Source organism: Anolis carolinensis, chromosome 4 (genome assembly GCF_035594765.1).
Source record: "Anolis carolinensis isolate JA03-04 chromosome 4, rAnoCar3.1.pri, whole genome shotgun sequence".
Taxonomy (NCBI): Eukaryota; Metazoa; Chordata; class Lepidosauria; order Squamata; family Dactyloidae; genus Anolis; species Anolis carolinensis.
The window spans coordinates 134,916,815-134,943,180 of NC_085844.1; the positions used below are offsets into that span (position 1 = coordinate 134,916,815).

General features: G+C 38.6%; 2 protein-coding genes across 29 annotated transcripts in view; both read right to left on the reverse strand.

The window, feature by feature from the left end:
• LOC100562425 (protocadherin gamma-B4) overlaps nucleotides 1–26,366 on the reverse strand; it is a 378,208-nt gene that overhangs the window by 151,365 nt on the left and 200,477 nt on the right. The window contains exon 1 of one of the 28 annotated variants that reach the window (XM_062979475.1): nucleotides 10,552–13,113. The exons of the other annotated variants lie outside the window; for them this stretch is intronic. Within the exon in view, the coding sequence (XP_062835545.1) occupies nucleotides 10,552–12,972 (2,421 nt within the window). The 5' untranslated portion in view covers nucleotides 12,973–13,113. Of the gene's footprint in view, nucleotides 1–10,551; nucleotides 13,114–26,366 lie in introns of those variants that run through there. 28 annotated transcript variants of the gene reach the window in all.
• LOC100564584 (protocadherin gamma-B5) lies at nucleotides 2,581–5,030 on the reverse strand. The gene has a single exon (XM_016992979.2). It carries the CDS (start codon nucleotides 5,023–5,025, stop codon nucleotides 2,581–2,583), a length of 2,445 nt encoding a protein of 814 aa, XP_016848468.2. The 5' UTR covers nucleotides 5,026–5,030.

The window sequence follows — 26,366 nt, forward strand, 5'->3', positions numbered from 1 at the left end:
CATTGGCCCAGGGGAAAGGCAGGGAAATGAATCCTCCAAAGGGCCTCATGTAGCCCACCCATATTGGGAGATAGTTTTGTATATTTAGAAGACAGACCCACATCTTCTCCAGTCCATTTGGCAGCTCCAACTCCCTCCCTCCCCTACTGAAGTACATCCAGGTCTGGTGGCTGTAGGATCATTTAGGTTCTTTTTCACCTGATGGGTACCGTCAAGATGGTCCTGACACATTTAAAATTTGGCGTTGTCACGATACTTTGGTTGTCTGGAGCTGAACTATGGATTAATACAGAGCAGTTTTGTGTAGACTGATGAAATGAGTTTTCACTAATGAGAATCAAAGGATTTCTAGAAATTCTTCACTTGGGTTGATTGGCTCATAGGTGGGTGACAACACAACTTTACGTCATAAGGGCTATTTTGGGCCTTAAGAAATCAGCCCTGAATGAAAGAACTTTAACTAGAAGATAATCCCAGTTGGTTGTTTTGCAAAGTACAACAGTTTAGTAGAGATTTAAGTTAGTAAAACTTTATTAACTGTCTATTTTACCGGTCATACAGTCCCTAGCTCTAAGTTGTCTTTCTGAAGCTGCTTATAGTTGTGGTCAAAAAGCATGGTAGCAGCTTTAGACACTAATATTGTTTCTCTCTCCCCCCCCCCCCCTCTTTCTTTTATGGCAGCTCTATTTGATTTTATATTTGCTTTGTATTTACGCAAATCAATTCTATGCTTGGATTTCTAAATGTAGAAGAATTGGAAATGTCATTGCTACATTTCTAGATAGGATAACTGGTATTGCAGACGTACTAACCTAATACAGAAACATGAATGACTAGAAAATGAGCTCTGATCTTCTGAAATTACCGTATGTTTCTACATTTGTAAAATCATACCACAAACCACAGCGGGATAATTCAAGATGCTACAATTCCTCCCTTATATTTTGATATTTTTCTTCAGCAACATCTATCCTGAAAAAGATGCCTACACAATGTGATGATTATGTAGCAGTTTTATTTTCTTCTCATAGGGTCTAATTTTCTAGAAGAATTGTATTTTCAATAATTTTAATAAATCTGTTAAGTGGTAAATAGTGAAAACTGATTTATTTCACTTGAAAACTTTAATTTATTGCTGTTTTCACATAAAATAGCAAGTAGGTAAAGGTAAAGTTTCCCCCTGACATTTACGTCTAATCGTTTCCGACTCAGGGGGTTGGTGCTCATCTCCATTTCTAAGCTGAAGAGCTGGCGTTGTCTGTAGACACCTCCAAAGTCGTGTGGCTGGCATGAATGCATGGAGCGCTGTTACCTTCCCGCCGGAGCGGTACTTATTTATCTCACATTTACATGTTTTTGAACTGCTAGGTTGGCAGAAGCTGGGGCTAACAGCGAGAGCTCACCCCACTCCCCAGATCAAACCGCCGACCTTTTGGTCAGCAAGATCAGCAGCTCAGCAGTTTAACGCACTGTGCCACCAGGGGCTCCCACAAATGGCAAGTAATCTTGTGAATTGTTCCCTCAAAGTCAATTTCTCCTACAATTTAATTACTGATAGACAAAATAATTAGGTAACCTATTTTTTGCCACCTAGTGGAAATCTACTTGCTTTTGAAGACTTCCTGATTGTTGAAACATTTTTTACCATACTGAATGGCAGTGTCCAAATCCTATGCACAGCACTCCACCAGTAACTGAAACCTGTGTTAGAAATCCAATTTAATAAGATACCTAGCAATTTTTCATATTTCTTTCCAAAAGCATATCTGACCATTTTTTTCAACGGCAATATTTGATAAAGAAAGAATGCTGAGAAAAACCAGTCAAATAAATGTAAGAAAGGCATAAATGTATAAATCGTTTTGGTCTATAAATCCCACCCGTAGTATTAGCTCCTTCTGTCCCAAAGATCAACAATGGTGATTATTATGAGCTTTAGCCTTCCCATGACTATCTATTACCTTCTTTTATATAAAAGAGAAATTAGCACAAAGACAGAACTTAGCACAAAGAAAGAGAACCTTTCAGTTTCTTAAATTAGAAAATCTATTTCAACAGGACAATCACTTTCTCTATTCTAGAGAAGAGTGTAGGACAACTGAGTACTATATTGCTCGATATGCTGAGGAATGTTGTTTGAATGCCTCCTGAAAATTTCACATAACTTAAACAATAGCTACCTATCATTTGTCTGTCTGTCTATCTATCTATCTATCTATCTATCATCTATCTATCATCTATCTATCTATGAATATAAGTTTTCATAAATATAAATAGTAAAGGTGAAGATATTATCTCATGAACTACAATCCATGGTACAATTCCTTCAGCATGGCCATACACTCCTGTGGCTCCAAGCCCCAAGAGATAAAAAAAACCCCTCATGCATACAAAATAGCTTTGATTAGAAATATGTTACTTCAATAGGATTCTTCAAAAGGAAATTAAATCACTCAGTTCCACTACTGAACCTTTAAAATTGTTCAGTGAAGCTCAGTAATGAACAAAATCAGGACAAGAAATGAATTGTTACCATTATTGATCAGCCATTCATTACTAAATACTATAAAAATTTCAGTTTTAACTAATTAGGCAGAAATTTAAAAAACCTACCTCATTGGTACCACTCATATCTGTTGTCAATATATTTTCATGATTGGCTGTCAAAAGCATGTCAGTCTTTTGATCAAATGAAGAATTCCCTGCAGTTTGAACACTTGGTGCTGGAAAGGTAAATTCCTGTATCCTGGACTCAGAGGATAAGCAGAGTTGATAGGAATAAGGCAAAGTCCCTTCCTCATAGTTTGGTGGGAATATGACAGCATTGTTTGAATGGGGAATTGGACCAAAACACTCCAGGAATTTAGGACTGCCAGATCTTCGAAGTTTTGTCAGAATGGCCAGAATCACTGTTAGAAGGAATAAAAAGGAAATCAAAGCCAAGGCAAGGACCAAGTAGAATTGAAGGTCTGACTGATACTCTGGGTCCCTGGGTTGGCTGTTAATTTCTGGAAGGGCCTCTTGGAAGGTCTCAGCAAACACCAGGTTAAGACTCACAGTACTGGATAGTGGTGGCTGGCCATTATCCTTCACTAAGATCACCAGTCTCTGCTTCACAGCATCTCTTTCCAAAAATGCCCGGGATGTCCTGATCTCACCATTATGGGCACCTATTGTAAAGAGCCCTGGCTCAGTGGCCTGGACCAGATGGTAGGAGAGCCAAGCATTGTGTCCAGAGTCTGCATCCACTGCCACCACTTTGGTCACCAGATAACCCTCCTCAGCTGAGCGAGGCACCATCTCAAACAAGGTTGAGCCCTCCACTCCCTGAGAAGGATACAGGATTTGAGGGCTCTTGTCATTCTGGTCCAGGATGAAGACCTTTACAGTTGCAGTGCTGCTGAGAGGAGGGGAGCCTCCATCTTGGGCCCTCACTTCCACCTGAAACTCCTGGCACTGTTCATAGTCAAAGGAGCGCTGGGCATAGATGATGCCACTTTCAGAGTTTATAGAAAGGTAAGATAAGACAGGCAACTCCTGAATGCTGCTTTGGAGGAGGGAGTAAGTGATTTGAGCATTTCGTTCCAAATCTGAATCTGTAGCTCGGACCCGGAAAATAGAGGACCCTGAGAGATTGTTCTCTGATACATAGGCTGTGTAATACAACTTATCAAAAGTAGGAGAATTGTCATTAATATCTGAAATCTTCAGAAAAATGGTATTCTCTGTTGAAAGAGGGGGTGTTCCTTTGTCTGTTGCTGTGATTGTGATATTGTATTCTGGTGTGCTTTCTCTATCTAGTGGTCCATCTGTAAGCAGCTTATAAAAATCATTGTTGGCTGACAATATTTTGAAAGGCATACTGCTTGTTAAATAACAAACAATTTCTCCATTTTCCCCAGAATCTCTGTCATTTACATTAATGAAGGCGACCAGAGTTCCTGCTGCTGAATCCTCAGGTATTGGGCTGGACAAAGAGGCAAGGATCACTTCTGGGGAATTGTCATTCTCATCTAATAGTTTTATTTCAACGTTAGCATGAGCTACCAATCCACCTCCATCTCTTGCTTCTACTGTAATCACATATTTCTCTGCTTTCTCAAAGTCCAGAGTGTCTTTAACTCTAATTTTCCCATATTGGTCCAAGCTGAATTTCTGACGAGCATGTTCAGGAATATTTCGAAAATCATAGTTTATCTGTCCATTTGAACCTGCATCTTTATCTGTGGCTTTCACTTCTACCACTAAAGATCCATTTGGTATATTCTCTTTCACAGTTACCATGTACAGTTCTTGAGTGAAGACTGGTGGGTTATCATTGACATCAATGACAGTGATCCATATTTTGGCTGTCCCCGTTTTGGGTGGCTTCCCTCCATCCAGGGCCGTAAGGATTAAATTGAAACTGCTTTCACTTTCATGATCCAACTGTTTGTTCAGTACTAATTTTGTGTATTTCTTTCCATCTTCTCTGTCTTTAACATCCAAAGAAAAATAGTTATTATTGTTCAGGTGGTAATCTTGTAGACCATTTATTCCTATGTCAGGATCCTCAGCTTGCTCTAAGATGTATGTGGTGCCTGGTAAAGTGGATTCAATTATCTGTAGCTTGATATCACCATCTACAAAATGTGGTGCATTGTCATTAATGTCCTGGATCTCTACAGTTATATGAAAAATATTCATAGGACTTTCAGACATTACTTTAAAGCTGATGTGGCAGGATTTGCTTTCCCCACATATTTCTTCCCTATCTATCCTATCATTTATATAAAGATTCCCATTTACTGTACTGATAGTGAAATATTCCTTTTCCCCAAGAGAAAGGCTCTGCAGATTGCTGTTTGCTATTTCTCCTGCATACAGTCTCAGATCTTTTGCCAGGTTTCCCACAATGGAACCCTTTCCCATTTCTTCAGGGATAGAGTACCGAATGTTTTCTGAGGCAGCTTTGCAAAACAAAGAGAAAAATAAGAGAATTACTTGCCTTTGTTGTGATCTGTTATCTTTGTGCAGGTCCTCCATTCTACTCAATTTTCAAAAAAAAGCTTTATCCTTGTTTGGTGTGGTCAATTAAGTTGAAGGTTTTCACATTCATATTCAGAAACATTTAACAAGAGTTTATCAAAAACATCAGTGATTCCTGCTTCTGTCTATAGCAATATTTCCTTTTTTTCAGCAGGAACGTTTGCCTTTCCTTGTGTTCTGATGTTTCCCAATGAATAAGCTGTTTCACTGAATGAAACATCCTTGGATTGGCAATTCCTCTTTCCTGGCCAACAGCGACACTCTGAGGCTGCAGTAAAAAACTGCAAGCCATGTGTTAAGCAAATGCAAAAAAAATCTTGCTTTTTACATGTTGTGTGTGTGTGTGTGTGTAGATATTTTAAGGCAAAATGGGGACAATCCTCAGCACTTTGGTAAATGACAAATGTTTATGCATTCTGTGACTGTTTTCTGTGGAATTAAACAATTTCCGCTTCTCTGGGAAAGCTGTATTAGAAAGAAAGTGATAATACATCTCTATGACCAATGCATTCTTAAAATGGAACTGGTAGCTCACTGAAGCTATCTTGCAATTGTGAATAAGACTTTTCAACATTCACTTTTGCCCATTTAATATGTGTAACATTGCCCATGGAAAGATATCAGTGTTTTCATCACAAATGTATGCATTTCTTGGGCTGTGCGCTTGGTCAACTAGTTAGACAGTTGCCCTCAAGCTGTGTGGATTTCATCTTCCATATTTAGCTTGGAGTACAATTTGACTCTACTAAATATAGGAAGGCTGAATTGCTCAGGTAACACTGTGGAACACTGAAAATAAATATTTGCCAATAAATGGTGTCCTACTTAATTTGTTGTGTCATCTACCAAGCATTTTGCCGGGCATGGATTTGTCATACTGCATTTTTCCAAATGAGGCAGTGAGAGATTCTCAAACTCTGCTGTGTGGCCAATGCAATGAAGCTCTAAAATACTTCCACCTTCTCTGTTTTCTAGTGAACAACACCCCAAGTTCATCTGTGGAATCAGTCAGCATCTGAATAGCAGGAAATTGTAGGAGGTCTTCTCTCCGTTCTTGCTTAGGGTTACTTTTTTCACTTTATGTCATAGAAGAAATTGCAGGGATGAAGTGACTTAATTTGGCTTTACATTGGGCCCTTGATATACACTAGGCTTGGATTAATGGATGTTCATGTCTCAGCATATACAACAACATAGTAAAATAGTATTCCGTATGTAAAATAGCAAGGTTTTAGATTTTTAAAAAATTAAATTATGAATGGATACAGAAAGCCTACTGTATTGGCTCACATACCTAACGTAAGTGAGCGAAGTTAGGCTGCCTTTCATTGAGAAATGGCTCAAGCATAGACTGAGATAGCTTTGTCTTGTCTATACATGTACAGCTAAATAGAACAGAGTAACAGGAACTTCATTTCAACACCTTTAAGGTAAAATGGCAAAGAAAGGAATAGATCCATTAATTTAATAATACAGTGCAGAACACCAGGACATTTTTTTAAATTTAAAAGCACATTCTTTCTATTGTTTGCCTCCAACCGGTATTGAATATTTTCAGTGTCCCAGATATAAAATATGTAGAGGAATAGTAGAATTTAGAAGATGGTGGAATATCATTGGGAGAATGTAGGCAACAACATTAGTGCTTGGCATGCAAGATTTTCACAAGCGGGAAAGGATTCAATATATTGGTCCAAGACATGTATCAAGAAGTGATAGAATTAGAGGGCCTAAATCACCCACATTAATATTTTATATCTTTAAGTTATTGATCATAATATGGTATATCTTTTGCTTAAGCACAATGCTAGATCCTTGGTTTTGCAAGATTAAATTGCCTAATTCAATGAACATATTTATAAAATCTCATGATCCTAATTGTACAAGCATAGAAGGATTGCTGTTTTTACCCATCAGTATACTGAAATTAAGTGAAGCTTCTACACATTGGAATGAAAATTACTACTGACATAAAAATAACATTTTGTAGAAGTACAAAGCAATCCGATGTACATTTTATTGCTTTGTACCTTCAAGTCATTTCTGACTTTTAACAACAATAAGGTAAATTACCATGGAGGTTTCTTAACAGAATTTGTTTAGAGGCAGGGGTGCCTTTGCCTTCCTTTGCGATTGAGAGAATGTGACTTGCCCAAGGTCACCCACTGGTTTTCCATGACAAAGTGAGAATTTGAATCTTGGTCTGGCAGTGTCTTAATAGCAACACTCAAACCATTATATAACTTTCCCTCTCATTGTTCACATTTACTAAGTTCAGAGGAAGTTCCTCCCAAAATGTTATGTAGGAATTCAATATTATTTTATAAAGACAGGAGAAAACACATGCAAAGGAATGCATTTCATAATCCATACTGCTAAAGCATGAAATTAGAACAATTCAGTTATTACAGCACAAAGTCATTTCGGTTTCATTACACAGTCACATAAATCTAACTGGCAACTATTAAGCTTTATGCTTTCAAAAAATTTCTGAACTGTTATTCAGATATCTATTATCTGAATCAAAATAGAAAAGATATAAAATGCATTTTTGCCCACAATTTCTTCACATACCAGGTTCAAATAATTAAACTGAATTTGTCGACATTCCTTGCTGAAATATTTCAGCTTTTTGATATGTGGACATAATTCAAATTAATTATTTGGAAAGGGTGGATATGTTTAAAATATTTACCATGGATACTGTATGTTTTCTTAGATATTTCATTCCCTATTGTTCTGGTTGACTTTCAGAAAATTAATACTCTTTGGAGGAAGGTTATATGTGAGCACTTACAATTCCGTCTTTCACTCGAGCAGATGCAATCATCATTTTCAGAAGGAGGGTTTTTTTAAAGACTTGAGTTTATATTTCCACACTTATACAAATAGCCTAATTCAAATATTCCTTCTTAAGAATTTTTGAATTATGTTGAAAGAGTCATAGTCCAATACTTAAAGAAATAAAGCAGTTGCACAGCAGCCAGCAAATGCTATGGGGGCATGGCTGTGGATGAGAGAAAAGGAGCCATGTCCTCTTTGGCTCTGGTAAGCAGACACCTTAGGATGATGCCTTTACAAAAATAAAGATGTCACAGATATCTGAGGAATCAGCCCACAGAAGAATGGGAAGAAGGTTTGAAGAACATTAAACATGGAGATAAAAAGTAGGAATGCAATATCCTTCCTCAAAGCAAACATCTTGAAAGTATATGGCTTTTATATGATCTCATAAGTTTTCATATCCACTGTTTCATACTACTACATGAGTACATCAGTGCTTTGTCCAGCAATATTTTACAGACCTGATTCTAACAGTATGCACTCGTCATCTCCAGAAGCTGATGACAATTATCAATATGATTTGATCCATTTATTGCAGTGGTTCCCAACCTGTGGTCCGTGGACCACCAGTGGTCCCCAAGAACTAAAATATGGTCCGCAGCATCACTGTTACTACACTGTTGCAACGAGAGTGATTGGTCTTGTGAAAACCTCTTATAGTGCTGAGGCAAAGGGGATGTCAAGAGGGAAGAGGCTGACTACCCATGAAAGGCGCGACAACAAGCCTCCTGACTGCTGCTTCTCCTCCCCCCTCCCCCTGAGCGGAGCCATTCCATGTGGCACCTGGAAGCGGGGGCGCCCTGGTGTCTTCGTTTTCAGGCCTGTTCCTGCGGTTATTTGGGGTGCTGATTCAGAAAATTGCATTGGATAGACCACATCAGCTCTAGATTATTAAATATGATTTTCTGTTGCTGAGCAGATGGCGACTACTGGATGGCATATGTTCTGAATCAGAAACTAGAGCTGATGTGGTCTATCCAATGCAATTTTCCGAGTTAGCACCTCAGATAACCAAACTGAATCTAAAGTTGACCAAAAACTATTCATAACCCTTTTGGTACCAATGTTGGAGAGTTTTTTTTTTTTCGTGTCAAGAGCAACCGGAGTTGCTTCTGGAGTGAGAGAATTGGCCGTCTGCAAGGACGTTGCCCAGGGGACGCCAGGATGTTTTGATGTTTTTACCATCCTTGTGGGAGGCTTCTCTCATGTCCCCGCATGGAGCTGGAGCTGATAGAGGGAGCTCATCCACACTCTCCCCAGGTGGGATTCGAACCTGGCAGCTTTCAGGTCAGCAACCCAACCTTCAAGTCACTTAGTCCACTACGCCATCTGGGGGCTCCATGTTGGAGAGTAGCCTTGGTCAAGCGATCCCTGGTCAAAATAGTCCCTGGTCAAATTGGTCCTTGGTCAAGTAGTCTTTGGTCAAAAAAAGGTTGAGAACCACTGATTTATTGTATGTAATGCCTACCTTCGCATTTTCAGATGATATTCAACATCATTTTAAAATGGGATGTGGAATTGCAAATGATTATTTGATACAATCACGCAGTGTCTACAATGGTTGCTTAATCCAGAGCCGGTACAGAGCCAGAGCCACTTGGCCAAACCTTCTGTGGAATTTTGTTGGTGCAAAGCAAATCCAAAACCATATGGGGCCTCTGCCCATACCTTAATCCCCCATATAATCACTGCCACTCCTTGCCACTCATGGAGCCCCCTGAGAGCCTCTGCCCACCATAGTCACATCTATTGAAATTATAATAGGGTGTCCACATGACTAGCAAGGAGGGGATAAAGTAACCCCTTCCACCTTGCTTCTTGTGCGGGTGCCCCATTCTGACCTCAAAAGACACTAACAAAACAGCCAGGCACTCACAGGGAGATTCGTGGCTGACAGGAAGTGACAGCAGCAAAGTGGGAATGACTTATTCCCTTCCCCAGTGGTGATCGGATAGAGGCTGTGTACATCTAGACAGTGGGTCAGGATGAAACTGACTTAATCCAGCATTCCAAATTACCAGTAATGCTACAGATAATCTGCAAACTATGTAGTATCACCTGCCTATACTTAAAGTGAAGAAAATTCAGAGTTAAGGGCAGAAAAAACGGGATACTTATTGGAAATCCCCTTGTATCATGAAGACTTTCAGAGCTAGATTCAAAGTAAGTACAATTATTCTGATTCATTCAGCTAAGCCCTTACATTTTTTAAGAAATCTATATATACTTTATTCTTTTCTAATTGCTTTATCTTTTATAATTAATCAATTAGTTTCAAGATTAATCATTTATAAGCGTTCATTCACAGGCACATAGACTAGCCACACCATACTGAACACAGCACTCTTCTAACATTTTTGCAGTAACAAAGAATCAGTTCCATGGAATATGATGTTACAACTGAAAATTGGAGAAATGGCATAACACAGCCATAAATCCAACCTCAAAATTAAGAAAAATCAGTTGTTTTTGTTGCTGGATGGAATAAAATTAATTAACATGCCCCTTTTACAATAATTCAACATATAGCTGCTTTTGATGAGATTCTTGAAATTTTAAGTTTTGGAAAGAGGAACTTTTGAAGCAATAGAGGACCTGCGTCTGACTAGAGCTATTGCTAATACTGCCAAAAAGTAACATTGATTAAATATAAATGATATCACTATAGTAAAAACTCACCACATTAGCTTTGTCCATTCCTATATTTAAGATATTTCCTTGACCATCTGTCAAAAGCATATCAGATTGAGGATTGGAGGAAAGATTTTCTGCCATTTGAACAGGGGGTGCTGGAAAGGTAAATTCCTGTATCCTGGACTCAGAGGATAAACAGAGCTGGTAAGAATAAGGCAAAGTCCCTTCTTCATAGTTTGGTGGGAATACGACAGCATTGTTCGAATGGGGAACTGGACCAAAACACTCCAAAAATTTGGGACTCCCAGATCTTCGAAGCTTTGTCAGGATGGCCAGAATCATACTCAGGAGGAATAAGAAAGAAAGCAGAGCCAAGGCGAGGACCAAATAGAACTGGAGGTCCGACTGATACTCTGGGTCTCTGGGTTGGCTGTTAATTTCTGGAAGGGCTTCTTGGAAGGTTTCAGCAAACACCAGGTTAAGACTCACAGTACTAGATAGTGGTGGTTGGCCATTATCTTTCACTAAGATCACCAGTCTCTGCTTAACAGCATCTCTTTCCAAAAACATCCGGGAGGTCCTGATCTCCCCATTATGGGCCCCAATTGTGAAGAGCCCTGGCTCAGTGGCCTGGACCAGATGGTATGAGAGCCAAGCATTGTGCCCGGAGTCTGCATCCACTGCCACCACTTTGGTCACCAGATAACCCTCCTCAGCTGAGCGAGGCACCATCTCAAACAAGGTTGAGCCCTCCACTCCCTGAGAAGGATAAAGAATTTGAGGGCTCTTGTCATTCTGGTCCAGGATGAAGACCTTCACAGTGGCAGTGCTGCTGAGGGGAGGAGAGCCTCCATCTTGGGCTCTCACTTCCACCTGAAACTCCTGGCACTGTTCATAGTCAAAGGAGTGCTGGGCATAGATGATGCCACTTTCAGAGCTGATGGAGAGGTAAGATGACAGAGGCAGCTCCTGAATGTTGCTTCTGAGAAGGGAATAAGTGATTTGGGCATTGCGTTCCAGATCTGGATCTATAGCTCGAACCCGGAAAATGGAGGAGCCCGAAGGATTGTTCTCTGGTACATAGGCAATGTAAGAGGATTTCTCAAAGACTGGAAAATTGTCATTGATATCTGAAATTTTCAGAAAGATGGTCTTCTCTGTTGAAAGAGGGGGTGTGCCTCTGTCTGTTGCTGTGATTGTGATATTGTATTCTGGAGTACTTTCCCTGTCTAGTTGGCCATCTGTAAGAAGCTTGTGGAGGTTATTAGATGTAAACACTATTTTGAATGGCAAAATGTCTTTTAAAGAGCAAGTTATTTCTCCATTATCCCCAGAATCTCTATCCTTAATGTTGATGAGAGCTACCAGAGTTGCTGTTTCAGAATCTTCAGAAATTGGGCTGGATAAGGAGGCAAGAATAATTTCTGGGGCATTGTCATTTTCATCCAATAGTTTTATTTCAACTTTACACTGAGCTGCTAATCCTCCTCCATCTCTTGCTTCTACTATTATAACATATTTCTCTGTTTCCTCAAAATCCAGAGGCTCCTTAACTGTAATTTTTCCATCTTTTGAATCTAAGTAGAATTTCTTGCGAGCGTGTTCAGGGATTTTTCTAAAGCCATAGTTGATCTGTGCATTTGAACCTGCATCTCGATCTGTGGCTTTCACCTCTATCACTAAAGATCCACTTGGTGTATTCTCTCTCAGAGTCACAATGTACGTCTTCTGACTGAAGACTGGAGGGTTGTCATTGGCATCAATGACATTGATCCATATTTTAGCTGTCCCAGTTTTAGGAGGCTTTCCTCCATCCAGAGCTGTGAGGATTAAATGAAAACTGCTCTCACTTTCATGATCCAGTTGTTTTTCTAGTACTAATTCTGCATATTTCTTTCCATCTTCTGTCTCTCTAATTTCCAAAATAAAATACTTATTATCATTCAGATGGTAATCCTGTAGAGCATTTACCCCAAGATCAGGATCTTCTGCTTCCTCTAACACAAAAGTGGTTCCTGGCAATGTTGATTCGATGATGTCTAGCTTGATGTCACCATCCAAAAAATGCGGTGCATTGTCATTTATATCCAAAATCTCTACAGTTATATGAAAAATTGTTGTAGGATTTTCGGACATCACTTCAAAACTAATGGCACAAGATTTAGTCATTTCCCCACATATTTCCTCCCTATCAATCCTGTCATTTACATAAAGATTCCCATTTTCTGCTTTAATAATGAAGTATTGCTTTTCTCCTAAAGAAAGGATATGCAGGTTGCTATTTGCTATTTGTTCTGTGTTCCACCTCAGATCTTTGGCCAGGTTTCCCACAAAAGAGCCCTTCTCAAGTTCTTCTGGAATGGAATACTGAATGTGTTCTGAGGCAGCTTTGCTGAACAAAGAGAAAAATAAGAGAAGTACTTGCCTTTGTAGAGATTTGCTGTTAACATTGTGCCTCTCCTCCATTTCACTCAATAAGGAAACTTTCTTTTAGCCTTCTTTGGTGAAATCAGATAATTAGAAAAAAAGAAATTCCAATCCCATCAGAATCCAGAGATGCTTAAGAGATGTTTAATAAAATAACGAGTTTACGATTATCTGTATCGCAGTAGCCTTCTTTAGGCAATGTGTTTGCATGTCGTTGTCTTCTGCTGTTTCCCTGATCTGCAGTGAATATAAGCAATCCAAAAGCTGCCTATTGCTCTTTGAGAACTATGTTGGCCAGCAGTGGCACCGTGAGGCTTAGATGGGGAACTGCAAGCTGCATTTTGAAACTACAGTATGTGGAAAAGATTTTGTGCTATCGTCAAACATATATACTGCTGCTTACGGTATAGTAATCAAATTAGTATGATTATTTTGAATAAGTGCTTTTCAGTAGATGAAGTAAAAAATCACTGACATAATTATATTAGAAAATAGGCTATAATAAATCCCACCCCATAATATATGTTCTTAGATTGATGGTTCCTTTGGGTTTTTTTTATTTTTGATGAATCAATGGAATGGATGTATGCAAGATTTAAAATGGCCACATTTTACCCGATGTTCTTTTCGACCCAAGAACTGGGAAGTTTTATATTTAAATGCTGCAGAGTTGAGATTTGTGTTGTTTATTCGTTCAGTCGCTTCCAACTCTTTGTGACCTCATGGATCAGCCCACGCCAGAGCTCCCTGTTGAGATTTAAGTTGTGGAATATCTATAATAAAGTTGTGGTTTTCACTTATCCAGTCGCCACACATATACATAAGATCTCTAGCTGTGTGAGAGAGACAATTCATTGACAAGTTGTTCTTCTGAAGTAAAGTTGTTGTTCATCACTAGAGTCAGAATGCATAGAAGCAGCTTCAAGTGTTTCTAAAGTTCCCTTTGCCTAAGTTTTTCTGTCTATTTTGGCAGCACTGCTTTTACATTTCTTTTCATTTGTTTAATATTCTTTATCAAAAAGGTAGTCAGTGACATTTAGACATTTGAGAAATTGATGGTGCAGAGTACTATGATAACCGGGTATCTATAAAATCATGGCTAACATATATATACATGGTGATCTTTTAAAATTCCTCTATGTCCATTTCTGAAATGTCACAATAATGCATAGTATCTTATTGTTGTTGTGGAAAGTGTTTTCTTGGTTTTTAGTATGATTTGTTTTATGATCAAAAACTTACATTGTTTTGTCGAAGTCTTTCATGGCCGGGATCACAGGGTTGTTGTATGTTTTCCGGGCTGTATGGTTATGTTCCAGAAGTATTCTCTCCTGACGTTTCACACACATCTATGGCAGGCATCATCAAACGATGCCTGCCATAGATGTGGGCGAAACGTCAGGAGAGAACACTTCTGGAACATGGTCATACAGCCCAGAAAACATACAACAACCCACTTACATTGTTGATTTATTGTTCAATTTACTGTTTATTATTTTTGAGACATCGAATGGCTGTCTTCATGTTGTAAGCCACCCTGAGTCCTCATGGGAAGATGGGCTGGCATATAAATAAAGTTTGATTGAGTTTGACTGATAGTAGAACTGTTCTATCACACTCCAAACTACCCCTGTCTCCACGTTTTGATATTTTAGTTCCACAAAAAAAGATTGCTTATACAAATTGATGACTATGAAATCATTTGTTTTTGGTTGCTCATAAAGAAGATCTTATTGTATTTGATTTTAAAAGAATTCTCAGGAATTACTGCAAACATGTTATAAATGATTTAGTTTCACTCTAAAGTTTTACTTTTCTGTCCTTTCTATTATAAAATCACTAATTTTCTCATCAGTGTTAATAGTTGTATTTTGATAAACAAAGTAAATAAGTAATGTAATCATTTTTACCCCACAGCAGAAAGCCTGCAGTTTGAGCTATAGGTTGCTGAAATATCTTTTAGCTTATGCCATAATCATATGATCAACGGAAATATCTGTATTGCTTTGCACACATGATTAAAATGCAACTATAGTTGTGGTAAATCTCATTTAATGAGGTAGATGATAATACTTTATATTGTTTTCTTATAGTTTATCTCAGCATATACACACATGTCAACAAAAACTATCATAAAGCTCTGTAGGTCATTTGTGAAGACATTTGCTCATATATAGATTGTATATTACCTACCAGGAATACAGTGTCCCCAAGATAAATTATGATTATGAGGGCTTTTCCTCACCATGAGCTATTCCTATGTCCTGCTCTACAAAGGAATCCAAGACTGATAGTTCTTCAGAAGCTGTGGCACCAAGAAAAGGGCAAAACTCTGTGCTTCTCAAATTAAAAGTCCCATTTTAATGCCAAATACATATGTGCTATAGAAATTGATTAATTTATCAATTGCTTGATTAAAATGCCACTAGAAAGTTTCATATAACGTGGACAATAGATATAAAGAAAAAAGAGAACTGATTTCTATTAATATTCTTACACAGGATAAAAAAAACCAGTAGATTCATTCCCATGGTGGTACTATTGTTTCAGCATTGTTCAGAAGCTTTGCATCTCGAGGCTCCATGATTGGTCTGTGCTTGTAGGCATTGTATATACATATATTTATGGAAAGACTGTCCAATAATTACTTTAGAAAACTTCATTCAAAATAAAAAGTTGCACAGAGTATAAAATGAGTAGGAATAAACCAGAAACTCACCTCATCAAAAGTATTCATCTCTGTCTTTAAAGTATTTCCTTGATCAGATGTCAAAAGCATATCAGAGTTACGATTACATGAAATATTTTCTGCAACTTGAATACTAGGTGCAGGAAAGGTAAATTCCTGTATCCTAGACTCAGAAGATAAACAGAGCTGATAAGAATAAGGCAAAGTCCCTTCTTCATAATTTGGTGGAAATAAAACAGCATTGTTTGAATGGGGAACTGGACCAAAACATTGCAAGAATTTGGGACTCCCAGATCTTCGAAGTTTTGTTAGAATGGCCAGAATCACTGTCAGGAGAAATAAGAAGGAAATCAAAGCCAAGGCAAGGACCAAATAGAACTGGAGGTCCGACTGATACTCTGGGTCCCTGGGTTGGCTGTTAATTTCTGGAAGGGCCTCTTGGAAGGTTTCAGCAAACACCAGGTTAAGACTTACAGTACTAGATAGTGGTGGTTGGCCATTATCCTTCACTAAGATCACCAGTCTCTGCTTCAAAGCATCTCTTTCTAAGAATGTCCGGGATGTCCTGATTTCACCATTATGGACCCCAATTGTGAAGAGTCCTGGCTCAGTGGCTTGGACCAGATGGTAGGAGAGCCAAGCATTGTGCCCAGAGTCTGCATCCACTGCCACCACTTTGGTCACCAGATATCCCTCCTCGGCTGAGCGAGGCACCATTTCAAATAAGGTTGAGCCCTCCAGTCCCTGAGAAGGATAAAGGATTTGAGGGCTCTTGTCATTCTGATCCAGGATGAAGATCTTTACAGTGGCAGTGCTGCTGAGGGGAGGGGAGCCTCCATCTTGGGCCCTCACTTCCACTTGAAATTCTCTGCTCTGTTCATAGTCAAAGGAACGCTGAGCATAGATTATGCCACTTTCAGAGTTGATGGAAAGATAAGACAAGAGAGGCAGCTCCTGAATGTTGCTTCTGAGGAGGGAGTAGGTGATTTGGCCATTGTGTTCCAGATCTGGATCTATGGCTTGGACCCGGAAAATAGAGGAGCCCAATGGGTTATTCTCTGCAACATAAGAGGTGTAAGACAATTTGTCAAAGACAGGAGAATTGTCATTGATATCTGAAATCTTCAGGGAAATTGTCTTTTCTGCTGAAAGAGGTGGTGTGCCTTTGTCTGTTGCTGTGATTGTGATATTATACTCTGGGGTGCTTTCCCTGTCCAGGAGACCATCTGTAAGAAGCTTGTAGAGATTATTGGATGTTGATACTACTTTGAATGGCAAAATGTCTTTTAAATAGCAAGTTATTTCCCCATTATCTCCAGAATCTTTATCTTTAATGTTGAGGAAAGCTACCAGAGTTCCTATTGCAGAATCTTCAGGTATTGGGCTGGACAAGGAGGCAAGGATAAATTCTGGGGCATTGTCATTCTCATCTAATATTTTTATTTCAATATTAGAGTGATCTACTAATCCACCTCCATCTCTTGCTTCTACTGTCAACAAATATTTATCTGTTTCCTCAAAATCCAGAGATTTCTTAATTGTTATTTCCCCATCTTTTGGATCTAAAATGAATTTCTGTCGAGCACGTTCAGGGATGTTTTTAAAGACATAATTGATCTGACCATTTGAACCTGCATCTTTGTCCATGGCTTTTACTTGTACCACTAGAGACCCACGTGGCATATTTTCTTTCAGGTTCACTATATACAGCTCTTGTGAGAAAACTGGTGAATTGTCATTGACATCAATGACTGTAATCCATATTTTGGCTGTCCCTGTTTTTGGTGGCTTCCCTCCATCCAGAGCCATAAGAGTTAAATGGAAACTGCTTTCAGTTTCATGATCCAAGTGTTTCTTCAGCACTAATTTTATATACTTTTTTCCAGATTGCTTCTCTGTCACATCCAGAACAAAGTAGTGATTTGTATTAAGGCTGTAATCCTGTATTGTATTCATCCCAATATCGGGATCCTCAGCTTGCTCAAGGGGAAATGTGGCTCCTGGTAAAGTTGATTCACTGATCTCCAGTTTGATATCACCATGCAGAAAATGTGGTGAATTGTCATTTACATCCTGAACCTCTACAATTATATGAAAAATAGTCATAGGATTTTCAGCCATCACTTCAAAATTAATGGTGCAGGATATACTTTCCCCACATATTTCCTCTCTATCAATTCTGTCATTTACGTAAAGATTCCCATTTTCTGCACTGATAATGAAATATTGCTTTTTATCCACAGAAAGGATTTGCAGATTGCTACTTGTTATTTCCTCAGTATTTAGTCTCAGATCTTTGGCAAGATTTCCCACAATGGAGCCCTTTCCCAGTTCTTCAGGAACTGAATAATGAATTTGTTCTGGTGAAGCTTTGCAAAACAAAGAGAAAAATAACAGAATTACTTGCCTTTGTAGAGATCTGCTGCTGTGTTTGTTCATGTCCTCCATTTCACTCAGTGAGAAAATCTGCTTTATCCTTGTTGAATATGATCAAAGAAAGTGAGGAATTTCAAATCCAAATCCAGAAATAATGATGAAGGAAGTTGCTGGTTTTTGGTTCTTTATATTGTAGCATTTCCTTTTCTCAGAAAAAAATGTTTGCGTGTCCCTACACTTCTCTTTCTCAGTGAATAAGCAATTTCACTGTATGAAACATCCCTGGAATGGCAGTTCTTAGCTGGTCAACAGTGGCACTCTGAGGCGGAAATGGAGAACTGCAAGCCATGTCTAAGGAAATGCTTTGCATACATTTCTTTGCTGTTTAAATACTTGATTTTTGGGTCACTCAAAGTAGACTGAGCACAATCTTGACAAGTAACACATATATAGAACTATTCCCCTAGCTTCATTGGAGAAAGCTGTATCAGAAAGTAAAGTGAAAGTAAAGTGTTGTTGTTTTAAATGTGCTTTCAAGTTGTGTCTCATCTATGGTAAGCCCATGACAAACCTATCACAGGCATTTCTTGGCAAGATTTGTTCAGATGGGGTTTGTTTTTGTTTTCATCTGAGACTGGGAGAGTGTGACTTGCCCACGTTTACCCACTGTATTTCTTGGCTAAGTGGCAATTTGAATTCTCATCTCCATAATCCTAATCCAACACTCAAATCACTATACTACACTGGTTCTCTTTTTCTTTTACATATTTCTAAATTAGAATTGATGCCTGGGGCTTTCTAGCAGTTATAAATAAAACTTCTCTCATTCACCTCTTAACCCCCAATTTAAGTAACTACTTGCATGTACTTTCCATGAACTTTAGAAGTAGTAAAGCATCTTTAAAGTAATAAACAAATATCTCTGGTCAATTAGGTAGTCCATAAAACAGAATCTATTCCAGAGCTTTTTATTCAAAGTGTTTACTTCAGATAAATCTTTAATCAAATTGAGAAAGAGTGAAAATTCCCACCTCCACTTGTAATTGCATTTCAATTCATGTCTACTATGTGACAATTCATGTCTACTATGTGAAGTGGTACACAGATAGCATAGATTCATAGAATCATAGAATCATAGAATAGTAGAGTTGGAAGAGACCACATGGGCCATCTAGTCCAACCCCCTGCTAAGAAGCAGGAAATCGCATTCAAAGCACCCCCGACAGATGGCCATCCAGCCTCTGCTTAAAAGCCTCCAAGGAAGGAGCCTCCACCACGGCCCCGGGGAGAGAGTTCCACTGTCGAACAGCTCTCACAGTGAGGAAGTTCTTCCTGATGTTCAGGTGGAATCTCCTTTCCTGTAGTTTGAAGCCATTGTTCCGTGTCCTAGTCTGCAGGGCAGCAGAAAACAAGCTTGCTCCCTCCTCCCTATGACTTCCCTTCACGTATTTGTACATAGCTATCATGTCTCCTCTCAGCCTTCTCTTCTGCAGGCTAAACATGCCCAGCTCTTTAAGCCGCTCCTCATAGGGCTTGTTCTCCAGACCCTTAATCATTTTAGTCGCCCTCCTCTGGACGCTTTCCAACTTGTCAACATCTCCCTTCAATTGTGGTGCCCAAAATTGGACACAGTATTCCAGGTGTGGTCTGACCAAGGCAGAATAGAGGGGGAGCATAACTTCCCTGGATCTAGACGCTATTCCCCTATTGATGCAGGCCAGAATCCCATTGGCTTTTTTAGCAGCCGCATCACATTGTTGGCTCATGTTTAACTTGTTGTCCACGAGGACTCCAAGGTCTTTTTCGCACACACTGCTGTCAAGCCAGGCGTCCCCCATTCTGTATCTTTGATTTCCATTTTTTCTGCCGAAGTGAAGTATCTTGCATTTGTCCCAGTTGAACTTCATTTTGTTAGTTTTGGCCCATCTCCCTAGTCTGTCAAGATCGTTTTGAATTCTGCTCCTGTCTTCTGGAGTGTTAGCTATCCCTCCCAGTTTTGTGTCGTCTGCAAACTTGATGATCGTGCCTTCTAACCCTTCGTCTAAGTCGTTAATAAAGATGTTGAACAGAACCGGGCCCAGGACGGAGCCCTGCGGCACTCCACTTGTCACTTCTTTCCATGATGAAGACGACGCATTGGTGAGCACCCTTTGGGTTCGTTCGCTTAGCCAATTACAGATCCACCTAACCGTAGTTTTGTCTAGCCCACATTTTACTAGTTTGTTTGCCAGAAGGTCGTGGGGGACTTTGTCGAAGGCCTTACTGAAATCCAGGTACGCTACATCCACAGCATTCCCTGTATCGACCCAACTCGTAACTCTATCGAAAAAAGAGATCAGATTAGTCTGGCATGACTTGTTTTTGGTAAATCCGTGTTGACTATTAGCAATGACCGCATTTGTTTCTAAGTGTTCGCAGACCACTTCCTTAATGATCTTTTCCAGAATTTTGCCTGGTATTGATGTGAGGCTGACCGGACGGTAATTGTTTGGGTCGTTCTTTTTTCCCTTCTTGAAGATAGGGACCACATTCGCCCTCCTCCAATCTGCTGGGACTTCTCCCGTTCTCCAAGAACTCTCGAAGATAATTGCCAGTGGTTCTGAAATAACTTCCGCTAGTTCCTTCAGTACTCTTGGGTGTAGCTGATCTGGCCCTGGGGACTTGAATTCGTTTAGAGAGGCCAAGTGTTCCTGGACAACTTGTTTCCCTATTTGGGGTTGGATTTCCCCCAATCCTTCGTCCATTCCGTGTTGCTGAGGTTGAAGATGGCTTTCTTTTTCTGAGAAGACCGAGGCAAAGAAGGCATTAAGTAGTTCTGCCTTTTCCCTGTCCCCTGTCGCCATCACCCCATCTTCTCCTTGCAATGGCCCTATCGCCTCCTTTTTCTTCCTTTTTCTACCAACGTAAGCAAAAAAGCCTTTTTTGTTGTTTTTTATGTCCCTGGCAAGCCTGAGCTCATTTTGCGCTTTAGCCTTGCGAACCTTTTCCCTACAGGTGTTGGCTATACGTTTGAATTCTTCTTTGGTGATTTCTCCCCTTTTCCACTTCTTGTGCAGTTCTGGGAAGTTCTTAAAATACTATGCAAACTGAATTTTTTCCCAGTCTGGCACAAGTCAACCACCCCCTAAAATACACTGAAAAGTACAACTATAGTTGCTGAACATATGAAAACAGGAATGCAGCGAAGTATTGATAAGGCAATTAAACATGGAATAAAGTTTTCACTAGAAATGATGGATTATGATTCAGATCCAAGCTATTTCGCAGATCGCAGTGTTTTGTTTTCTCAAAAATAAATGTTTGCATGCCCCTGCATTATGCCCCTGCATTTTGCTGTTTCCCAGTTAAGAAGTATGGGCCTGCCTAGGCTATGTACTCATTAGGAGAGGCCATACACTCAATCCCATAACGCCTAGTCAGTGCAGTCACAAGAAAGGGCCTCTCAATGGCTGTCCCTGGACTTTCAAACTCTCTTCCTACAGAGGTCTTCTCTGTGTTCCTTCTGACACCAGACTAAAACCTTATTTTCAGACAGACTTTTAAAACAGAAACTAGTTAGAGAATGGAGTAAGGGTTTTAGGCTGAACTGTTTTAAACAGCTTTTCCGTTATTTTTAAATTGCATTTTAACTGAATTGTTTTAATTGTGGTAATTGGTTTATTTAATTTTAATTTTACTAACTTTTTGTACATTTTAATTGTATTGCTTCTTGAGTAGTCGGCTACTGTGGATCCCAATCTTAGGAAATAACAACAACAACAACAATAGAGCAATGATGTTAATCCAGCCTTAATCTGTGCATGGATTTGCCTTACTGCACTTCTCCAAAACGATTGCAGGAGGGGCGGTACAAGGTGTGTAGAAATGGAAGCTTCATAAGATGCTTCCACTCAAGTTGTGGGCAGGGCCTCTTCCAGAAGTCCAGTGACATCATGGGATGGGCAGTGTGCCCATCAATCGCTGAATTGGCAGGGAAGTGTTCTAGGATGCTTCCCAAGCCCTGTCTGATGAGGTCCCAAGTGAAGGGAAAACCCAGCATGACATGTCCTCCTGCCTTCTCTTTGGCTTACATCAGCACCAGATAGGATTACACTATGCAACATGATTTTTTGTTCCTGGGTTATAAATGTTATTTTCTAATTGGTTCTATCATAAAAAATGGAAAAAGTGTATTAAAATGCTATTTTTTGTTTTCATGGGGCAGCATGCAGCACATTTTGCTATAGTTTTTCAATGAATATTTCATTGAGTCTCATCAAATTTAACATAGCTTGTGGCAGCCACAAAAACTAAGTTTCTGGATTAGAACAATTACTTTCAAAGTAAGTACTGTACTGCACAGTTAAACAGGAAATAACACTTTCATACCAGGAACAGATTTTTTTTTCAGATTTTGTTACATACTGTTATTCAGCATTTGAAAAATAAGTAATTTTTATTATTATCCCCCAGTTTTCACTCTTGAAGGGTACCACAACTTACGTCTCACTTAGAAGCAGCTCAAGGGGATTTAGGAAGGGAGTTGCTCTTAGGCTCTAACTGCTTTGTCTCACCTTTCCAAGTAGGTAGACTATACTAGCTAGCAACCAGTCAGTTACTGGATACATGCCTTTTTGACTAGGGACAACAATCCCCCAAAGGGTTTCATATAGACCATCTATACTGGAAAACAGTTTTGTACATTTACAAGACTGATCACCTCTTCTCCAGTCCATTTGGCAACACCAGTTCCCTCCAACTCCTTCTGAAATACAATCAAGACTGGTGTCTGTTAGGCATATATCCTCAGAATGGTTGGGGCAATGTGTTTCACCAACTTTGTACCATCAAGATGGAACTGAAACATTCACAATGCAGTTTTGTCATGGTGTTTTCAATTATTTATAGATGAAAAGATTAGTGTTGTATAAACTGTGCAGAGAGAATAGATTACGCTGATGTTCACCTTTCAGAGCCATGACAGTGAAATATATCTTTACATATTAAAATTAAAGAATCCCAAGAGGAATAGCTACAGTTACACTCTGATCAGGCTGATAGATTCATAGCTCAAAGACAATGCATGTTTAAGTCATGAAGGCAACAAAAAAAAATTCAGGAGCATAACCTTAACTTGAAGGTAACATATGGTTGCTTAGAAAGTAAAAACAGCAAAACAATTAAGTTGTTTGCCATACAAGCACACATAGTGGCAATAGTCTTTCCAAAGTGGAGGACCTGGCTATTGCTGTAGCCAGAAATTACGGTAGCAACTTTGAGCACTTCTACTGTTTTCCTCCCTCAGTCCTTTGTGGCATGTCAACTATATTTGATTTTTTATTTGTTTTATGTTTACATAAACACATTCTATTCTATTCTAATAAATTGAAATAGTGCAAACAGATTCGTTTCACTTTAAAGGTTTGTTTTTCTTGCTTTCCCCCCTGAAACCATGTGAATTGTTTCCTCAAAGTAGTTTTTTTCCCTAAGGGTTGACTCTTGATAGACAAAATAATTATATTATAATAATAATAATAATAATAATAATAATAATAATAATAATAATTTATTTGTAGCCTGCCCTATCTCCCCAGGGGGACTCAGGGCCACTTCCAACATAATAAAGGCAAACATTCAATGCTGGTATAAAACAGAAAAATATAAAAGCACACAATTCATTACAATACATTATATAATGAATTAAAACAAGTTATTTAAATAATTATCTTTAAATAAACATCATTTAAACTATTAAAAGCCAGCTAGAGTAGTGTGCCAAATTTGTTTCCTTTCTGTTTCATTTGTCAGTGTTGCAAACGCTATTCCTCCTCCTCGTTATATGCTTGAAAACATAGGAATGTTTTTAATTGCTTTTCAAAAGGGAGTAAGGAGGGGGCTGCTTTGATCTCCTTGGGGAGAGCATCCCAATGTCAGGGGGCCACCACCAAGAAGGCCCCCTCTTTCATTCCCACAAGCCGTGTTTGAAACAGGGGTGAAACCAAGAGGAGGGCCTCCTCTGCAGATCGAAGAGCCCAGGCAGGTTTGTATAAGGAGATGCAGTTTTATAGGTAATGACCAGCACTTTTTATTTAGCCCGGAAGCGGACTGGCAGCCAGTGGAGCTGCCGTAACATGGGAGTTGCCTGCTCCCTTTAGGGTGTTCCAGTTAGTAACTTAGGTAGCCTAATTTTTTTACCACATAGCAGAAATCTTGCAGTTTTTGAAGATATCTTGGTTAATGAAATCTCTTTCAGCTTCTGCCATAATCATTGACAGTGCATGAAAGATATGTTTAGTTCTCCCCAAGTTACTGAAAATTGTGTTAGAAATCTCACTTAATAAGGTATTGCACAATATTTCACATTCCTTTCCAAAACTGAGCATTTCTTTTTACCTACATCATTTCACAAAGAAAGAATTAGATCGATACGAACATTTAAGGATTGGAACAAGGACTTACTAAAATTTATTTGGAAAGGGAAGAAACCGAGAATAAAAATGTTAAATCTGTGGGATATGAAAAAAAAATTGAGATGGGTTTGGCTTACCAGACCTAAAAATTTATTATGACGCATGTTGTCTTATAATGGCAAAAGACTGGATGAAGTTAAGCAAAGAAAAAATGTTAACTTTTGAAGGGTTCGATTTAAGAGTTGGATGGCACTCTTATATCTGGTACAACAAGATAAAAGTTGAAAAATAATAGAAATCATTTTTAAAGATTGGCTATAATTAAAGTATGGGTAAAAATGTATGAATAAATGGGCCAAATACATTAGAAGACCAATAGAGATGGAGGAATGGGAGCAAATGTGGAATTACAGATCAAAATTTACATGTGCAAATGATATAAAGGAAAACTGGATCAAAATGGTATACCAATGGTATATTACATCACAATTTTTGGGCAAAATGAATAAAAAATATTTAAAAGAAATGTTGCAAGTGTGAAACACAAGAAGGCTCTTTCTACCACATGTGGTGGATGTGCAGAAAGGCAAAAGATTAATGGAACGAATCCATTCAAAAGATTGTAAAAATAAAAATAGAGCTAAAACCAGAATATTTTCTATTGGGAATAACAGACATGAACTTGGAAGTAAACAAATATAGACTTTTTAATTATTTGCTTACGGCAGTGAGAATAATTTATGTGAGATGCTGGAGAGAGAAAGAAAGTCCTACCTTACACCAACGTAAGCTTTTTTTTTTTTTTAGAAATTATGAATATGGACAAACTAATGCAATTATTACTAAGGCATGAAGGAAATTTGAGTCAAAAGAATATGGATTGGCAGTTGTTTAAAGACTACATGGCCCAAGAAAAACAAAGACTAAAAATATAGGTCAATCTAACGCAACTCAAAAGTATCCACCCAATGAAGACAGGAAGAAAACAAGAAGCAAGAGTCTATAAAGAAATTGGCAAGAAGAAATGAACAGAACCACCATAAAGGAGATCGGAAGTCAACAAACTGACCCCCTTCCATTACTCACCTTCCCTTCCCTAGGACATTCCTACCCTTACCCCCCCCCCCCCCCACACACACCCTTTTCTTTTTCCTTTTTCCTTTTCCCTTTCAATCATTCCGCCACTGAATTTACCCTATTTTTATTTTGATGTTTAAAATATTTGAATAAAAATAATTTTTTAAAAAGAAAGAAAGAATCCCGAGAAAGACTTGTAGAATATATGTGAAAAGACCATTTGTTCATAAATTGTCTGGGCCTATAATTCTTACTGGTAGTATTAGCTTCTCTCCAAAGGATAAATGATGATGATTATTATGAGAATTTATCCTTCGAATAAGCCTCTCCTCCCTCTTATTATATAAAAGAAATTTTGAGAGTTCACAATCTTGTAACTCTCAATTTAGAAATTCTATTTCAAGAGCATAACCACACTTTCTCCACTCTAGAGATGCAAGTATGACAACTGTTGCTTGATCTGCCATAGAATGGGATCTGAATGCCCACAGAAAATCTCACACAACTGGGTCTATGGCTACATAAATACAAAGAAAGATGTTTTCATAAATATGTTTAGTATGAGCTGAAGTATCTCATATCCTGCACTCCATGGGACAGTTGCTTCATCATAGTGAAACATTCCTATGTCTCGATGCCACATAAGATGAAATATGCCCAAGTCTAGATAATGCATGTACAACATTGTATTGGTTTTCAATACAATTCTTCCAAATGGGGCTCAAAATAACTCACAATTCCAAAAGAATAAACCATTCAACCTTTTAAAGATTGATCAATAATATTAAAATAATGAACTAAAATCAGGACTTAAGAAATGAAAATGTTATTAATTGGCCATTTATTAAAAGTAGTGTAGAAAATGCAGTCTTAAGGTATTGCAAAATAGGCTGATATAAGAA